This window comes from Corticium candelabrum, chromosome 1, assembly GCF_963422355.1.
Source record: "Corticium candelabrum chromosome 1, ooCorCand1.1, whole genome shotgun sequence".
Lineage (NCBI taxonomy): Eukaryota > Metazoa > Porifera > Homoscleromorpha > Homosclerophorida > Plakinidae > Corticium > Corticium candelabrum.
Genome location: NC_085085.1, coordinates 5,572,452 through 5,591,732, shown reverse-complemented (window position 1 = coordinate 5,591,732; position 19,281 = coordinate 5,572,452). Strand labels below are relative to the sequence as shown.

At 43.0% G+C, this 19,281-nt stretch overlaps 1 protein-coding gene across 1 annotated transcript; it reads left to right on the top strand.

The window, feature by feature from the left end:
- Positions 1-1,170: 1,170 nt before the first annotated feature.
- Positions 1,171-3,108, top strand: LOC134184047 (zinc finger MYM-type protein 1-like). Its single transcript, XM_062651680.1, has one exon. It carries the CDS (start codon positions 1,171-1,173, stop codon positions 3,106-3,108), a length of 1,938 nt encoding a protein of 645 aa, XP_062507664.1.
- Positions 3,109-19,281: the final 16,173 nt, after the last annotated feature.

The following is a 19,281-nucleotide window of genomic DNA, read 5'->3' as shown; positions in this document are numbered from 1 at the left end:
CTTACAGGTCGGCCGAGCCGCTTTGTTCCACAAACAGACGCTGTCATGGACAATGCACGTTCTCCTTCGCAAATTCCCGTCAAACACCAAATTTCTGTTGAAGACGACACTAGTGATCTTTGCAACAACACCACGGCCGCTCAGCCACGCACACCGAAAATTCAAGCTGGCCGACTGCAGAACCACTATGCAGAAACCCTGTGAAACAAGCAAAATGTTACAATCATGTACAGCTACACACCTCGCCCTGGTTGTTGTTGGGGAAACATACACGTACAAATGTATGTGCTAAACCCTTAAAGCAAAGGACTAAACACCATGTACAGGACGGACGCCCGATGGCCGAATTCTCGTTAGCAGCTACCAAACAAAGCGAGGTGGAGCCTCATGATGACATCACGTTCGTCTATTGGTCAGTAATGACACCAATTCTCGTCTATTGGTCGGAATAGCTTCATTTGCATCTCCGCTAACCAACCATATATACGGTCGATGGGTCTTCGGCTCGAACGTACATCGAACGACTACTATACCCTCCACCCGGAAATCCGGGCCTCGGGTAATTAGGAATATCTGGTCAAACTCATGCAGTGTTGCCACGACATCATGTCAGATCAAAAAGTTTTTCTTATATTTCACTCTGGTGGTGGTAGTGGTTGTGTGTGTGTGTGTGTGTGTGTGTGTGTGTGTGTGTGTGTGTGTGTGTGTGTGTGTGTGTGTGTTTGTGTGTGTGTGTGTGTGTGTGTGTGTGTTTGTGTGTGTGTGTCTGTGTGTGTGTGTGTGTGTGTGTGTGTGTGTGTGTTTTTGTGTGTGTGTGGCCTGCACCACTTACTAAAGTAAAGGCAGAACAGGAGTGTGGTGTAAGTAGTTGCGTATGAAGTGTTTGTACATAATGTATATCAGGGGCGTCGGAAGGGGGTCGGCCGCACGGCCATGGCCGTACCACTTTTCGAAAAATGGACTTTTGCCAGTCGGCCATTAGCGTATACTTCCGGTTTAGAGTTAACTGATTAAATAAGTAATATATTTCTAGTTACGTTAGCATTCTGTACAGCTAGATTTTCAGGCGGTAATTTATAAATTTACGCTCAGTCACAAAGATGAGGCTGGCAACGCGAGGACACGGCAGCGGTAGATAGAGCGCACGCTAACCATTTCCGTGTGCTATATATGCAGATTGACGGGATTCCAGATGTCGGTGATCAGCCCTGTCAGCCTCGCCGTGCTTCATTTCCAAAAGTTTCGTTTGGGAAAAAAGCCCCCAAATCAAGATCATTTCAAGCTGCTTGGTTCGACAACTGGCCTTGGCTTCATTGGCACGACTCCGTTGAGAAAGTGTTCTGTCACGTCTGTGTGAAGGCTGCGAAGTCTGGCAAGCTGAAATGCAAGACTGCTGAGCAGGCATTCATCTATCGCGGAGTTCAAAACTGGAATGATGCCACCCGCTTATTTCGTTCACACGCGAAATCAGACTGCCACAGAGAAGCGGTTGAGTCACTGATCACGCTACCTGCCACAACAAAGCACGTTGGTGAACTACTAAGAACTCAATTGGTTGAAGACAGAAAGAGAAACCGGGCCAGCCTCCTTCGCATTCTCAGGGCGCTGAGGTTCCTGGCACGTCAAGGTATTGCCCTCCGCGGTTCCGCCCTCACCAAAGAGATTGATAGCAATTTGTCACAGCTCCTTCGTCTTTTTTGTGAGCTTTCTACAGATCTCTCCGATTGGTTGCAGAAAAAGACAAATAAGTACACAAGTGCAGACATACAGAATGAGCTGCTGAAGGTGATGTCACTTCGAATTCTTCGAGATGTCTCAGCCAAACTTGAAGGCACACCATACACCATTATGGTAGACGAAACCACTGACGCAAGTACCCAGGAGCAGGTTGTAATAGTTCTACGATGGGTGGATGAAGACCTAGAGCCTCATGAGGATTTTATTGGGCTGCACATCACTGCTTCAACTGATGCTAAGTCCATTGTAGCAATTATCAGGGATGTTCTTGTTCGTATGAACCTTAGTCTGACCAACTGTCGTGGTCAGTGCTATGATGGTGCAGCTGTGATGAAAGGATGTCTATCAGGAGTTGCTGCTCAACTCACTCAAGATGAACCACGAGCATTGTTCACTCACTGCTATGGTCATAGCCTCAATTTAGCCTGCCAAGACACCATCAAAGACATAATTCCTATCAAATATGCCCTTGACACAACATTTGAACTGTCAAAACTTCTCAAGTACTCAGCAAAAAGAAAGTCTGAGTACAAGCGACTTCAAGCTGAGATGGCTCCTCAAGACCCTGGATTTAGGACACTATGCCCTACGAGATGGACCGTTCGAGCAGCTTCTCTACAGAGTGTTATGCAAAAATTTTCGGTCATCCAATCCAGCTTAGACAGTTTTGCAGATATGGCAAAACGAGACCCAGAGATGTCTGCTCGGTGTACTGGTGTTGCTGCTCAGTTTTCTTCATTTGACTTTCTCTTTGGAGTAGCATTAGGAGAAAAAGTCTTGAAGTTGGTTGACAATCTGAGCAAAGCTCTTCAGCACAAGAAGATGTCTGCTGCACAAGGTCAAGTGTTAGCAGAACTTACCATCAAATCTCTTGCACTAATGCGTACAGAAGCTGAATTCTCAAATTTCTGGGAAAAGTTGATAGAGAAACAAAGCAAAGAAGATGTTGCAGAGCCTTCCCTTCCTCGGAAAAGGAAGCGTCCTTGCCGATATGATGAAGGAAGTTCGGGACACTTCGCAACATGTATAGAAGATCATTACCGGGTTATGTATTTTTCCGCTTTCGATATGGCAATTCAGTCTATCAAAAGCAGATTTGACCAGCCACACTATAAGATATACAGCAAGCTTGAATGCACACTTCTGAAGGGTGCTGCTGGAGAGAGCTATACGGATGACCTGTCTAGCATACAGGAGTTGTACTGCACAGACTTTGACAGCAATATCCTCCAGACGCAGCTATTGATACTGTATTCTCACTTTAGAGAAACGGCAGTCACACCAGCCCTGATGGATGTTGTGGACTATGTTAAGTCACTAGGGAAACCCGCCAACTGCTGTTGTCTGAGGTGGTCAAACTTATACGCTTGATCCTTGTTGTTCCTGCAACAAATGCAACTAGTGAAAGAACGTTCTCAGCTCTCCGCATTGTTAAAACATACCTTCGGTGCACTATGACACAGGCAAGGTTAAATCACCTTTTAATGTTGCATGGGCACAAAGAAGCATGTGATAGTCTTGATCTAGAACTATGCATAGATGATTTCTGTAGGGAATCAGAACACAGAAGAAACATTTTTGGCTCAATGTAGATTTACGTACAGAAATAGCCTTGTAAGGTTTGACACATGTTGTTCTAGTAGTTACTAAGTGTTAATCTTGCGTTCTCTGTATGGTATTCAAGCTTTTAGAGAAATGTTTAGCGTGCGTTAACCGTTATATGATCACGCCCACCTAGCGCGCGTTAGGCCGGACCACTTTAAATTTGCTTCCGACGCCCCTGCACAAATATTACAAACTCCAGTTCAGGTTGAAGATGTCGGTACAACATAGCCTCAAGAGAGGTACAGACACACTCATACAGTTTAGCAAATGTTTCAAAAATAGGTGTGACTCTCAACCCAATGTGTCTAGCACAGTCCTTTTAGATGTCTTTTTCTTCTATCAGTGCTCTGACTATCTAGCACCAACTCAAAGAACTTCTGCCTCTTTGAGGATAACTTGTAAAAGAGGTACAAAGAGTTAATGGTATCAATCATGTTTCTAATTTCAGGAAACTTGCAACAATCTGTGATACTGAGGTTTAAAACATGGCTGTTGCAGTGGGTATAAACTGCCATGGGTGCAAGGTCACGAATTCGAGCTGGAACACCAACCCTGTTCGATGACATAGCTGATGCACTATCATATGCCTGACCTCCGGCTTTGGTAATGTCAACACCTCTAGTCTTAAGATTTTCTTTAATAGCAGCAGCAATGGCAGCTCCTGTTGTTCTTGAAAGGTAGCAAAAGTATGAAATACCTCTCTGATGACAGACTTGTCACTCTTCTACAACACAAAGCGTAGACACAAAGATATGATCTCTCTGTTCGAATGCTTCTCAGTCACTTCGTCTGCAATGATGGAGACGAACGCATCAGTTTCCTTGATATGCGCTGTGATCTTTTTACAAATCATATTTCCAGTGATGTCAATGACTTGATTTTGTATTGTTCTTAAAGTGTACATCAGGTTTTTCTTTCCAGCGTCTAGGTGTATGCGAATGCCTCCATCAAACTCTGCAATGAGTTTAAGTAGCTCAATAGGGTTACCCTGATTTGATGCGGTAGATGTCCAGTCATCACGATGACCACGAAGAGAAATTTTCTGCCTCCCACAATACAAGACAGTCTTTACAATAGCTTCGAGGATATGAATGTTGCTATGGTATTGCTCTCTTGCCTGCTGTAGTAGACAGTGTTCAATGTTTTCTTTAGGATTTTGGTAGGTCAAAACAAAAGCTTGTGCTTGCACTGCAGCATCTCTATGATACTGTAAATTCACGTGGGTTTGCAGCTTTCCCTTAACACAAAAACGTTCTGAAGATTTCGGAACGGCTTGACAACAAAATTTTCACTCTGTTCGGCTGCAAGCAATAGGAAGAGGACGCAGAACTTGCATAGACCACCTTCTGCACGTGGACCGTATGCCAGCCATCGAAATTTATCCAACCACGTCCTTTGGAATGACAATGTTTTCTTCCTCTTCCCCTTCCGCTTCACCATTTAGCATGTATTTCTTGGTCTGGTATGACATGATGCTTCAGCTAGCAGAATAACTCATGCTCGTCGATTAGTTCGCAAGCTGTTTGTGACCTAGAACTATATCGCCAGCATCAAAAACAGCTATAATTATAAACAACTGAATTAAACCTCGCTTAAGTTGAGAGAATAATGACAGATACCATTGTCTTCACAAAATGCTTTTGCTACTTGGTCTAAATCCACCTTTCTCTCGTCAGCCATGGGTGAAGTTGAACTATCGTTCAAGAAGAAGAAAGAAGTGTCTGTATTGTCTAGAAGCGTACCAGCTGCAGCAAGTCGCTTGCTGCCATATTCTGACTGTGACAGTTCTTCGACTGCAACAGAAGAACGTCTTTTAGTACCTCCTTAAGAATGTCTTGGTGTGGTAATTCACTTGGCTGTGAAAAGAAAAATTTTGGTGAGTGATAGTTAGATTGATCAGGTTACTTTGCTGATGCCTTTTATATCTCACATAGAGTTCTGGCCTGTATTTCTGGAAGGCGTAGATTATCAACTGAAGAGAAGAAAAACTTTTGAATCTTGCACCGAAATGACTTGAGGTTTGCTGTTGGCTTGAGGTTTTTAACACAATTGAGTTTACGAGTTGGAATCGTAAATTCAGATAAACGAGGAAGCACGGGCACAAAGTGGTTTGGTTCAAACCAAGCACTGGTGGCATTCTTTGCGTTGTAGACCACATCATCTTGATAGAATATCGGCTATCATTCTCAGTACCCATTAGATTAACTTTTGTGTGCAGAAACGAACGAATTCCCTTGTTGCACATGAGATAAATTAAATTGATTGTAGTCCCAACAGCTGTATACAAACCAAGTATCTTAAGAACTGATGAATACCATCCCGAGTTGCAAGTACTTTTGATCTCTTCTTTCGCTGCTTGAAAATAAGCATCTTCTAATGAAACACAAGACTCCAATGCTCTGGAAAAGACATTACTAGTGCTTCTTTGCAATGTAGAAGACAGGAGGACTGTTGCCGGCGTAGAATTTGTGCAACTGCAAGCGCGATGAACAGTAGCTTCAGCATAATGACGACTGTTCTTACATTGTTCTGCTGCTGTCCTTAGGCCGAGATCAATATGTCTGCTTTGATCATTATAGAAGCTCAGAGACGCAGACCGAGAGAGACAGTTTCCATTGCCGTTAAATTTCAGAGGCAAAGGATTTGGGTCAGCGTCTCCAGGATACAGACTTAGTACTATTTTATCTATTTCAAAATTTGTTTCAATCTAGAGAAACTGGTTGTCCACATCTATCAAAGCTCCCAAGTTCTTCCAAACTCTTCCAGGCATTTGAAGGCACTGTCTCTCTTTTCAGGGCGACTACAAGTTCTTTTACGCTCTCAGCGGTCATGGCGCCGCAGCAGGTCCGAGTCAGCAGTAATATTCGGGTTACCGCATCCGGGATCGATGTCCAGGCATTTAGGCGTCAGTCTAACTTTCCAGCGATACAGTGGTTAGAACTCATCTTTTAGGGACTAGAAGGCCTCGATTTAAATATTTCGGTTTCCATAAACGTGTCGTTGAAAAGAAGGGGTCCTGATCCCCAGAACCGCTCCCCTCTATCTGCCTATGCACGTAGAGTCTCGGATCTGATATGGGACATCTATATATATATATATATATATATATAAAGGAGAGGTGTCTGTCTGTCTGTCTGTCTGTCTGTCTGTCTGTCTGTCTGTCTTGCTGTCTGTCTGTGTGTCCGTCCGTACGAACGTTTCTCAAAGACGGCGAGTCCGATCTCGGCCGAATGTGGCTCGCGCACTCCGAATTCATTAATCTCGAAAGTGAGACCGTGATCGTCTTCCTGACTTCTTCCACAACGACGCCATTTACCGCCGATCGCACTCGCTTCCGCTCGCGCGCAAATATCTCCGGAACGCCGAATCGTATCTCCGCCGAATTCACACTGCACGTTCCCAACGTCGGACGGTACGCGCCAAGCATGTCGTTTATTGCGGGCGACGCCGGGAAACGGAAGATATTTTTGCTGATATCCGGGTCTTGAAAAAATACGCCCATTGTCGTTTGCCAGTCTACGACCGTCAAAGAGCTGCCGTGTTTGATGCACCTGTTCCCCAAAACGCCAGCAACGTCTTCGAAGAGACGACGTTCAGCGGGACTGTCGAAATGACGAGAGTCGGCATTCGTTATATACGGGGAACGGATTATCCGGGTAAGTATTGCACGTGACTTACACGTTACGGGATTCACTCGAAATTATAGATACCAGGTTCGACACAGCTGTTCTCCGCAACGAGACTGTCGAAATGGCTTCAAGGGGATCAATAATCCAATCAACGGGATGTTTTGAAACTGGACACGTGTCGAATAGATGCCAAGTTCGATACACCTGGTCCTCGCAACGACAGCAACGTCCAAGTCGAAATGGTTTCAACCAATCGCTAATCCAGTCAACGGGATTTTGGAAACGGCCATTGAACGGGATATAACTATGAATGAGAATTCTGTCTGGCTGCTACTAAACGGTAAAAGCACATATACCACGGCTAATTAGTGACAGTAAACGGTTCTCTATACAAACTGTACGTGACCTGGCTACACCCCCTCTGCCTCTCCAACCATCAAACGCATTTTTAGATACTTTCTGCTATAATGTCTACCTATAAAGGCCACCTGTCTGTCTGTCTGTCTGTCTGTCTGTCAATGGTAGTATAATTTCTGTCTGTCTGTCTGTCTGTCTGTCATGTCTGTCTGTCATTAATGCTATAATCTCTACCTATAAAGGCGACCTGTCTCTCCTCCACTTTCGTGTTGTATTGGCTCTATGACAGGCGTGTGTGTCAACTGCGGCGCTATGAAGTTGAAAGGAGAAGCACCTGCCATGTGTTGTCGCCCGGGCGAAGCCGGGCATTGGAGCTTGTTCTCAGATATGGGACACTGGCACAAAGCTTCAAAGCAAGCTACCGCTTCATTTTTTATATCAAAAACATCTGATCATTCTTAGATAATTTCTGATAGATTCAAGCCAATCGGTTTAATTTTCGTATCGCTACGGGCTCGTTTTTGAGGAAGGGTCTGATTCTCCAATATGGGACAAAACCATCTATTAAGGGAAAGCCGAGCCGCTAGTTCTCGTTGAACAAAGCGTCTTAATCATGGATCGGGTATCCAGTCAAGAGGAACACGTCCCTTCTACCTACAATGTTGGAGCCAAGTTCGTCGCTTCGCGCTTCTCGATGGAAAAGAGGAGGATCGCAGCATCTAATATGGGACATCCGTATTGTTTGAAGCGAGACGATGTCGCATTGCCTAGAATTTATTTGACTCTCAAACAGCAAGAAAAGCTGTTTAATTCTTCTAGTGATGTCGTCTTTAATTAGTTAGAGAGCTTTTTCACTGTTGTCTGCATTGTCTAGCTAGCTAGCTAGAGATTAACACAGCTGCAAAAACAGCTCGTAGTCTAGAAATGGCTAGAATCGCCATTTTTTTGTTGGAACACTTTGTAGGATCTCCTTTCGCAATTGAAGACGAGAACGCGATTTCTGCTTTATTAGCACTTTTTGGTTTCCAAAACTCTAGCCTTTTCTGAAACTATTTGATCACTCTTTTCTTCAAATTCTCTCTGCGGCAAGACAGATTGAGTTCATCAAACTGCTCTAAAAGCTCTAGAAATTTAGCGTGGAGTTGTGACATTGTAGCTGTGCTTTTTCCAGAAATGACTCTAGATTCTAATAAGTGCACTAGACTTGAGAAGGCTTTGCCAAAAGGAGTCCGCTCTGTTATGTCACCAGCAGTACTAGTACTTCTTTCTTCCCACTTGCAAGCATTGTGTCTTCTAACTACACTAGCAAGATTCTTCTTTGAAGTATAGTTTCGATAACAGCTTGCATGGTACTTCACTTTGGCAGCATGAAAATCAAGGTTTCCGCATTCCGTTGCTAGAAAAATTCTTGTGTCATCGGGTAATCTGGCTGCTTGTACAAATGTAACAGGAGAATTATCCATTTGGCAATCTGATAAATTTGTAATTGTGCTTGTCCAATTTTTTGGTTTCTGACACAGTAAAAAAGCGAGAAATTGGTCTTTGCTTATGATCGGCGAGTGGTTCGTGCTGACGAAGAAGATCCTTAATCAACAGTGACTGCAGTTGATGACAATGGGTTTGTGCACACTTGACTTTCTGCAGCAGGCGTTGTTGTTGCAAGTGCGGATTCGTCTTGCTCTTTCTTCTGCAGACGTCTAAGGTTTGTATTGTTTGTGTACTTTTGATAACACAAACGATGGTAGTAGCCTCTTGAATTATCCTCGCGTGTAACGCCTTCCTTGCGCAAAAAACAGGTATGTGTCATCTTGTCTCACCTCCGCAGTGTCATGCAATGTCGCCCAACTGCGCTGTTACAACGCTGTTAATTCACCACCCTCTTTCTGACACTGACACAGGCAGCTTCTCCAATCTAAGCAACGAACCTTCGCAGCGGGAACAACAGCTTCAAAGACAAGACTTTTGTCGTCACTTCTTTCGAACACCATTGCTTGAATTAGTTAGTTAATTAATTGATAAAAGCCAATTCAATAGATATTATACACAAAGCCTGTTCTTCTGAGATCCAACTAGACTTCAACAACAAACAACTGCAACAATTAGATGCTAGTATGAGTCTAGTGCTACAGATGCGTTCCTTTACACGGTGTCGGTCAATTGCACGTCTGGTTCATTTCATCCATTTTGCGCAGCCATCATCTATTTTACCTATTGATTAATTAATTACTAGCCATAGTCATCATCCGGTCAAATCCTAGTCATCATTCGGTTGAGTCATCATCATCCGCGTCAAATTGCGTGCAGTCATCATCCGGTTTACGTTGTAGTAGCCGGTTGAGTTCAAAGCAGAAACGATTACGTCATCATTTTTCCGGGTTCTAGTAGTAATGCAATCATTATTCGGTGAGTTATCGTTACTGTCCGCTTTCATGGTAGTTTTAGCATCCGATGAACGCTTTTTAACTTGTTGCATGTCTGCACATCCGGGTTTTTAAATCTACAGACAACAAAGGCGTAAAACGTACCTAGACAAACAGGAAACCAAGCAGAACATGAAAGAATGTAATATAATACTTTCAAAAGCTTAGAAAACTGATGTACAGAAGTCTACAGGGGATTTAGTGGTTCTGTTGAAAATAACAGCTCGGGTACCAGACCCCATTATGGCGTCACGCTAACGTTTGAACTCGGTGTTGTAAACCGATCATTTTTGTGAGTGCCAACAAGTCGAAACGGTCTTAGCATCACATTATCTACTATTTTATGAAGTAAAACCTTCCTCGTACGAGAGTGAGAGCGGAAGTGCAGAAAACAACAGCTCTGCGTGATCAGCCCACGAACTATACCTGAATTCAATACGACATTTATAGAGCACCCACTACAACTCGTTCGCTGTATCAATCGGGTAGTTGATTATGTGGCTAGACATAAATAACAATTCAAGGTTGTATCCTCGCGAGCAGTCTACGGTATGAGCTGAAACCGTATCATGGGTATTCACATAAACTGGTAACCGGGCTTCAAATTTCGCCGTCAAAGACACAAAGTTGAGTCAGGAGAACGCTGTTGCCTCACCCAGCCCTCTGAGTCCTGATGATGTTGCTACATGGCATTGCTGGTTATCGATCTCCGGTAAAATCATCGGTAAAACAATAACAGAGCAAGTGGTCAGAGAGGTCGAAGGCAGCCTGCTGCCTACAGGACATCTCTTGAGGCTAGATGCTCTCCATGCCAGTATTTTCTAAGGAGCAGATCTCACGACCGACGAGAATATACGAATGGAGGCTGAGAATATCCTTATCATCGGCAGATTTATCGAGATGGTAAAGAAACACGTCGAGATCTACAAGGATGCCTTAGCCAATGCAGATCCCGGACCGCTTCAATGTCATACATCCATTAAACAATTCTTCAAGGGTTTCAACCAATTCTGACAACTCTGGGGTCGAAAAGGCGACTCGAAGTTCTTCAAACTGTAGACCGAGGAGATACGTCCCAACCTTATTAAAATACTTGTGCCATATCTGTTGAGCATTTTTATATACGTTTTACAAATGAGACTCAGCGATATCTATAACACCAGAAACTGAGAAACTTAAAAAAAGAAGCATAAACGACGTCATTAATTAAAGACTTTCTGAGGTCTACAGAGGCTCTAAGAGGTGCGCCCTATTAGTACGTGGGCCCATGCCTCAAAAGCGACAAGTCACGTTGCACCCCACAACCGGCAAATTTTTAGTACTATCACATCTAAGAATTTAATGTTTTAAGTTGATTGGCACTTTTTTGCCACTTGAAAACGGGCCGATTTGGTACCACGGCCACGCAAACTTTAATAATCTACACTCTGCAAAAGATAGTAGGTCAGAGAAAAGCGAGTCTATACTTAAATACAGCTCCTTGGTACGTAGCCTATCATTACAAAAAGAAATCGTTGCCAACCAGCTAGGTTCTCCTGTTTCCTTCATCGCGAATTTGTCAGACGGCTCTGGACGATCGAGGTTTATCTCTAGCTTAATTAGGCGTAACTCTCGCACACAGATGACATCCGTTACACAACTACCTTCAACCTAAAACGTCGCTAATCTCTCAAGAGGTCAAGAAACACAATGAAACCCAAGAACAAGAGACGAATGATTAAAGTGTCCCGGATGTAGGAATGGTGTGTTGCTAGGCGCATTGGCTGCTCGTATTCTAGATGTAATATTCGTAAATTAATATATTTTCAATTAATTACACTCGACGATATGGCAGTTGTACTGAGCCTTACTACGTTTCAAACAGGTAATTAACTATGATATGTACGTTACTTGGTAGTAATGACACATGGTTATACATACCTAGAGATAAACTTAGCTTAAAGGAGCACAGTCTAGATTTATGTGCATTCTTTTGCCTTGGGTAGAAAGCGCGTTTTGCGCGCAGGCTGCCGGCCACGCCTAGAACAAAATGGCTTCCTCGAGAGAGACGATTATGGCTACTGTGTCTAGCTACACACACATAGCTGATCTAAAAGCTGACAAAGTATAGGTTTAGTTACCATTGTAATTGTTGTCGTATTATGGCCACATTGTGCTCCTTGGTTGCAGACTACCGAGGGGGAGAGTGCATGCATGCATGTGACGGCTGAGTGTAGAAATAAGAGCACAAGAGAAAGACGTGGTCTGCGAGGATGTGAACGCAAAGCTCCTGGTGTTGCTTGTGTGCAGTTTTGTGACCGCGTGATTAAGTTTCAAGAATCGAAGAGCTGTGCATGCATGATCAATATCGCACGGCTAGAGTTGACTTGCCAGTATCATTTCAGGGCTTTGAATTTCACTTCTAGGCTAGTGACAGAGAATGTGCTGGAGAAAAGAAAATGCTTCATCTAGAGAACGGTCTCCTACAGAAGCAGAAGTAATAACAAGCAACAACACAACGTCCACAAGTAGCAATGGCACTCAGCATGCAGTCAATGTGGTGACACATTTAGGATAGTGAGGCACCCTAAACTGCACTGGTCTTACAACACTGTTTTCTGCAAGATCAGCAGCTGTTGGTGGACTACATCAAGCAACTGTTCAACCAATTAATGTTCTCAGAGTACGGCTGCCATATTATCTGACAGTGACGTTACGTACTCTTTCTTTTTCATTTGCTTTTCCTGATCTCATGTGTGTAACTTTAGTTATAATATGATGGTACTGTCTGCTTTCATTCACTCTCTTTACAGTCCATTGGTGGAAATTTTTGTTATACTTGATGTAGAATATACATCCGGGAACTTGTATTGTGTTAGTTCAGTCATTGACCGGCATCTAGGACTAGCCAGTCATTATTCAAATAGATCGTCTTGAGTTAACAGTAAGACCGGCTGAGCGTGTGCTAAGGACACAGTTACTTGTGACATCTGGCAACGAGGATGGCGGCAGTATTCGAACAAATAGCGGAGTTTGACGAATCAAAGCGGAATGGTCACTTTACGCAGAAAGGTTAGAACAATACTTCACAGCGAATGGCGTAGACGACGCTGATAGACAAAGATCTATTCTATTAAGCGTGATTGGAGCTCGCACGTATCGAACTCTACGAAGTTTAGTGGCTCCGTTAGAGCCTAGAGAGAAGTCAGTCGACGAAATACTACAGATGTTGACAGAACACTTCGACCCGAAGCCATCAGTAATGGTACAACGATTTAGATTTAACATTCTATCGCGTCAGGAAAGTGAGTCGGTCGCTAAATTCACGGCAGAACTGCAGTGACTCAGTGAACATTGCGAATTTGGGGCGGTGCTTAGTGATATGCTACAAGACAGACTACTCTCTGTTCGCGTTCACTGCGAATCTGGAGCTACGTAATGAAGCACCTGTGTTGGTTTAGAAACACTTAACTAATTGCCTGTGACCTACTAAGTGATTATGACATCAATAGCTTGTTTACTGTGAGTCCGGATTTACGGTTACTGACACGGACGTGTTTTACTGTGACTTACAATACCTGCAAAGCACGTAGAAAAAGGAAGAAAATTTCTAGAAAAAAGACGGGATGCGGGAAAAAATCGTGGAGAGCTATAACATCACAAATAAGATAGATGACAACTACGAAGTGACGGAAGTTGATAGTGATGTTACATTGACTAGCCAAGCCCAGACAAACACGACCAAGCGTTGCTGAACGCATGAAGCTTTGCACTAGAGTAATTAATAGTAATGAAGTAATTGACATGGCATCTGCTTTCATGACCACTTATCTGTAATCATATCCTAACCATAACGTTCTAATAGACTAATGGCCTTTGATATGCAAAAACCTTATCCTCCTAAATGTATCTTATTTACATGCTATGTTTAGAAGAAATCCGCACTCTTGCACTTTCGAATGATGCCAAGATCGTTGCTTACCGACGAAGGAGACAGGAGTTATAGCGATTTTTGTAAATATAATACACAGTGAACGCAAACAGAGAGTAGTCATAGAAATAATGAATGACCGTATACAGCGACGGCTGCTGGCAGAAAAAGAGCTAACATTCAAGAGGGCGTATGAATTAGCGCTTGCACACGAAACAGCCGAAAAGAATACCACAGAGTTAAAGCAGAAGGAAGCAATGAGTACGCCTGGCAACCCAGAAGGAGAGTTCGTACACCAGTTACAGAAGCAGCCTGTACACCAGTTACAGAAGCAACGAGGAATCTGACCATCTTGAATTGAGACAAATAAAATTATTACGTATATCCTTGCAAATTAACCCTGGGCGTAGAAAGTGGCAAACAAACAGTTTTTTCGCAGCAAGCTGCCCTAGCGTCTTTCTATCAGAAGAACTACCAGGTATTTTCAGGAGCTTGTACGTGTCTTAGTACTACTAATTAGCCAAGAATATGCCAAGAGGAAAACAGCTCAGGCCCATTGCCAGAGGAAATATTGAAGCGCTGCATTCTGTTGGGCATGACACTCGCATAACAAAAGACTTTAGTCAACAGGGCTGCGCGTTACGTAATTTTAATTAAATCAGCTAGAGGTGGACAAACTAAATATTATTAAACAGTTAGAATGTTGTGTCACGTCTAGACGCGTACGCGACAATAGCGTGAGAAGTCACGTGATCGTTTTGTCTAGCACCGTGTGGTTTACGGGGTTTTGAATTTTAAGCAATGATAAACATTAGCTCTGCACTGCTAGTAGGATCTGCTTTTAGCTCGTAAAGATTCTTTACTTTTATTATTAGCTGGAAGATGATAAACGCGTACGTTTGTACTGGGTTATGATGCAGTGTCCTTATAATTTTATGACGCGGAATGCATATACATATATATATATATATATAATACAAATTTGCAAATCATTGATTAAGGTGTTTCTGATCTACAGTGTGTTTCCATGCGCACTTGCACTTAAGTGTGTGAGTGTGAGATAAAATATGATGACATCTATTTTGACTGTGCTCAGTTAGGTTACGGCCTGATTGTGCTATTCTACTTTAACTAATGCTTAAATTTATTTTTAATTTGGATTGCAGCATGTTCGTTAAAAGAAAATCTACTTTTTACGCATGGACATTTAATTTGCATTGTGTATGTTTCTACTTGTAGCAGTGAGTAGGCGAGACAGCGTTAGGTTGCAGTCGTCTGAATTTGCTGACAAACTGTGAGTATATACGTCAAACGGTTAAGCTATGACTGTGGTAATGTTACTTTTATGAATTCAAACAGGAGAAATGCTGCTGTGCAAGGTAGACTTCATGGTTTCATAAGTGGTTCGTGCGATATCCCTCGTGATGTTGCTTTTCACGTTTCTCGTTTGTCTGCTCAAACGCCATTAGATGTTGGGTGTCACTGCCGAGGACTTGTCAACAACTCACAAGACTGACATTCCAAGTGAAACAGTCTATACAATGATAGATCTCTGGATTAAGAGAGATGGGAAAGATGCTACGCTCATTAGATTGTTGGAAGCAATGGAATTTATTGGAGAACTAGGTGAACTTGAAAGGAAACTGGCAGACAGTTTGCCCTGAAGTACAATCACATTCTCGTGGTTTAATTAGTGTAGGTATATGCAAAATATGTCAGCTGATTATCCGACATGTTCCATTAACTGAACCGTTACGTGTACTTGTGTATCTTACATTTTGCTTTAATTAATTAATGGCAACGTTTACTAGTTAGGTCATTAATGTCAGTACGTCGCATGTGAAATGATCTGTTTCTAACAAACAGTGAGAAATTACCACAGTCATTATTGACAGCACAACAGCTATAATAACTTTTTATTAACTTTAACAATACTATTTGGTATTGGTTTTAACCTAAGAAAATATTACCAACTTAAAAAACATGTCTGTACTAATTTGTTACTACTAGTTGGCACTCAAGTGTTGAGAGTACTCCACTAGGGACAGTAATAATTTTTCTACAATCTTGATGCTATTTGCACAGGGAAGGTTAAGTTAAGTTGCACGAGACTGAGCTAGGAACGTAACCAAGCAGTAACCATGTTCGCTTCGTACATTAGCTAATGGGACGTTCAAATAGTTCAGACTAACGAGGCGACGACAGCTGTCTCTTCAAAGAACTGTTGACAAGTGACCAACACAGTTCTATTCCATTTAGCGCAACTATATACGGTCCCAGACGTATGAATCTGAACGCCATGGTTTCGGTTACTCTCTCTGCTGTACAATGTGCGGGGGGATTGTCAATTACAATATTTAGTATAACAGATTCGAATTCACTAGGAATAAACCTTTTTCTCACACTCATTCACAACTGACTACAGCAACAGTGAGAGCTGCTAAAAATTAATGTACGGTAATAGCAAACCAGTTGAGCTGCAGGGTGTGATGATGCCCAGACTGCGTGCAATATGTGCGTGCTGCATTACGCCCAACGCTCCCAAAGTTCTTTAGAAAAAATTAAAAACCACTGTCTGACACTGCCACATCACAGACCCGCATGCGGCTTACCTCCACTATCAAGTCACTGTACTTCGCCAACTTCTCAGCGCGTTTCTTGCGATATTGGCATCAGCAAGACTGCTGATGCTAATAAGAAGACAGGAGTTTGTCTTCCTATTTCCAAAGCAGATGTCAGAACGATTGGCACCGATCTTCATGTATTAACTTAAAGGTTAACTGCAACGCAAAAATCAAAAATTGTTTTATGTTGGAAATTGATAGTTCTAGTTGCATACATGACAGAAAAAATAGTATTAGATTTCTAAGTTAAGTCTTCCCTGAGATATAGCACGTCAAAGTTGCTTCCGGTTTTTCAACTCTCGATAACGGGCGTGGTGTAGTGTGACGTCACTGAGGGGAGACGCGTGTGCGTCTGTATTGTCAGCGGCCTGTAAAAATGACTAATCTTCATATCCAAGGCAACGCTGCTAGGGTGGAGGCGACGGCAGCAACAGCTAGTCTTCTGAAGAGTCCTCTGTGGGTTTTTACGTGATAATACCGTTTCGTCATAGCATAAATCGCAGGATGAAGAAGATCTACTGGTAGCCATTAATAAGTATACGTAGTGAGTAGACCACACAGGTTTGAGTTCAGCGACCATGCCTTTGAAGCTTTGAGATCGCCTGCTGCCTTGGAAGCGGACAGGCTACTCGATAGTTTGTCATCATTGCAAGTAGAAGTAGGAGTTAGCAACGTAATCGATGGACATCCGGGTAAGTAAACAACATCCACAGGTTTCACCTGCGGTCATGATGGATACGTACTCGTGTGGAGTGCCTGTGCTGTCAAAACGTATTTGAGGTTGTCTCAAATAATGACACGATAATAATGTCGAATACTAGCAACAATAGTGGCACAGTGTACTGGTGAGTTCATGCAAAACTCTAGTGCTGTACGTGAGAAAGAGAATAAAATACGTTAAAGTACGTACGTTGAATTCACGTTGACACGAGGTTTGACTTCACTGTACAGTATACTGTAACGCATACGACTGCATTTACTGCACATGATGATCAAGAGGCGAGTCATCTAGAGTCATCGAGAATCTGACCTCTTCTAGCCATTTTTTGCAGTACTTTAGTCCTGCACGAGAGTCTTCCTTACCTTCCCGCTTCTCAATTACGGTGCTCCTTTTCTTTTGCAAAGGTTCCAGATTGCTGCGACCTTGAAACGTGGAGGCAGGTAGATGGAAAATGGTGGCCTCGATTTCGCTCTTCTACAACCCAGACCAAGCTCTTCAATAGACCTGGCTGTACGTATCTCGAAGCAATCAGGTTAAGAGTGACTACTGCAGACTCCTGTCCACTCAGTAAGACGCTTTGTACTCAGTAGCAGTCGCCCGGACGACACAAACGTCTCTGCAATTGTCGTTAATATTTTGCGATTCCCACTCTTTTCTTAGCTTGAGGACCTTCGGAAATCGAAACGCGATTGCGTATGACTTGCGCGAATTGGTGCATCCTGCAGCCACGCAACACCGAACCATTCTTTCGCCACAAAATCCTTTGTTTACACTACACGCTAACGTGGAGTCTCCCCTCAGTGACGTCACACTACACCACGCCCGTTATAACGCGTTAGCGGAAGTTGAAGAACCGGAAGCAACTTTGACGTGCTATATCTCAGCGAAGACTTAACTTAAAAATCTAAAACTTTTTTTCCTGTCATGTATGCAAATAGAACTATTAACTTTCAACATAAAAGAATTTTTGATTTTTGCGATGCAGTTACCCTTTCAACAAGAGAGAGAGAGAGAGAGAGAGAGAGAGAGAGAGAGAGAGAGAGAGAGAGAGAGAGAGAGAGAGAGTGCTGTTAGGAACAAAGTAAAAGCTGGTGAAATTTCAAGAGCAGCCAATTTGTTGACATCATCTGGACTGGCCCCAGACACAAAAGATACGTTGGAGCAACTCGAGAAATTACATCCCCCTTGTCATCATCCAATTGACCTTGGTTCGCTGAATCACTGCAACAGTGTTGAGCCTCTACAAATATCTCAGTCATCATTTGTCAAGATATTAAATGGTTGCCCAAACGGTTCCAGTGCAGGATTTGATGGCTGGCGGTTCGAACATTTCAAGCTGCTTTTGCAATCATCCTACTCCGCTGATGTCCTTCATCAGCTGTGCAACTTATGTCTCTTTGGTGGTCTTCCTGAATCAGTAGTCAAAATCATTGCAGGTGCCAGATTGATTGCTTTGAAGAAAGGCGAGAGAGGCGTTCGTCCCATTGCTGTAGGAAATTGTTTGCGTCGCCTGATTGCAAAATTAGCCATACAATCTATGAAGTTAGAAATTGCTGCTTACTTGGCTCCACATCAGTATGGAGTATCTGTACCGGGTGGTGCAGAACTGATGTCCCATCTAGTTCAGATGTGCCTTCAACAAAACCCACAACATGTGGCTGTCAAGTTGGACGCCAAAAACGCTTTCAACACAGTGAGCCGTGCAGTCTTCCTTAAAGAATTACGTCAAAATTTCCCACAGTTGGTCCCATTTGTCACTCAATGTTACCTGTACTCAGTGCCATTGACAACAACGCTTGATGGGAAACCGTACACCATTGCTTCAAAAGAAGGCATTCAACAAGGAGACCCCCTTGGCCCCTTTCTATTCAGTCTTGCTATTCATCCAATGTTGGTCCAAGTAAGACGTGAGTTCCAATCAGTTTTGACACCTTCTTATCTTGACGACATTACTATCCTAGGACCAATCAGTGATGTAACCGACACGTACTGGAAACTGAAAGGACATATGTCTAATATTGGCCTATAATTAAGAGAAGAGAAGTGTGAAATCTATTCACCACTTGGTATCAGCAGATGTCAGCTACCAATACGCGAAATGAAGGATGGATTCGAGCTATTGGGTACTCCAGTTGGATCCGATACCTTTGTGAAGGATGCCTGTCGTGGCAAGGTTGAAAAATTAAACCCTCTTTTGTCTAAACTGTCTCTACTGCAGGATGCCCAGATAGGAGTTCTCCTGCTAAGGTACTGCGGTGTGCCTAAGATAATGAATCTT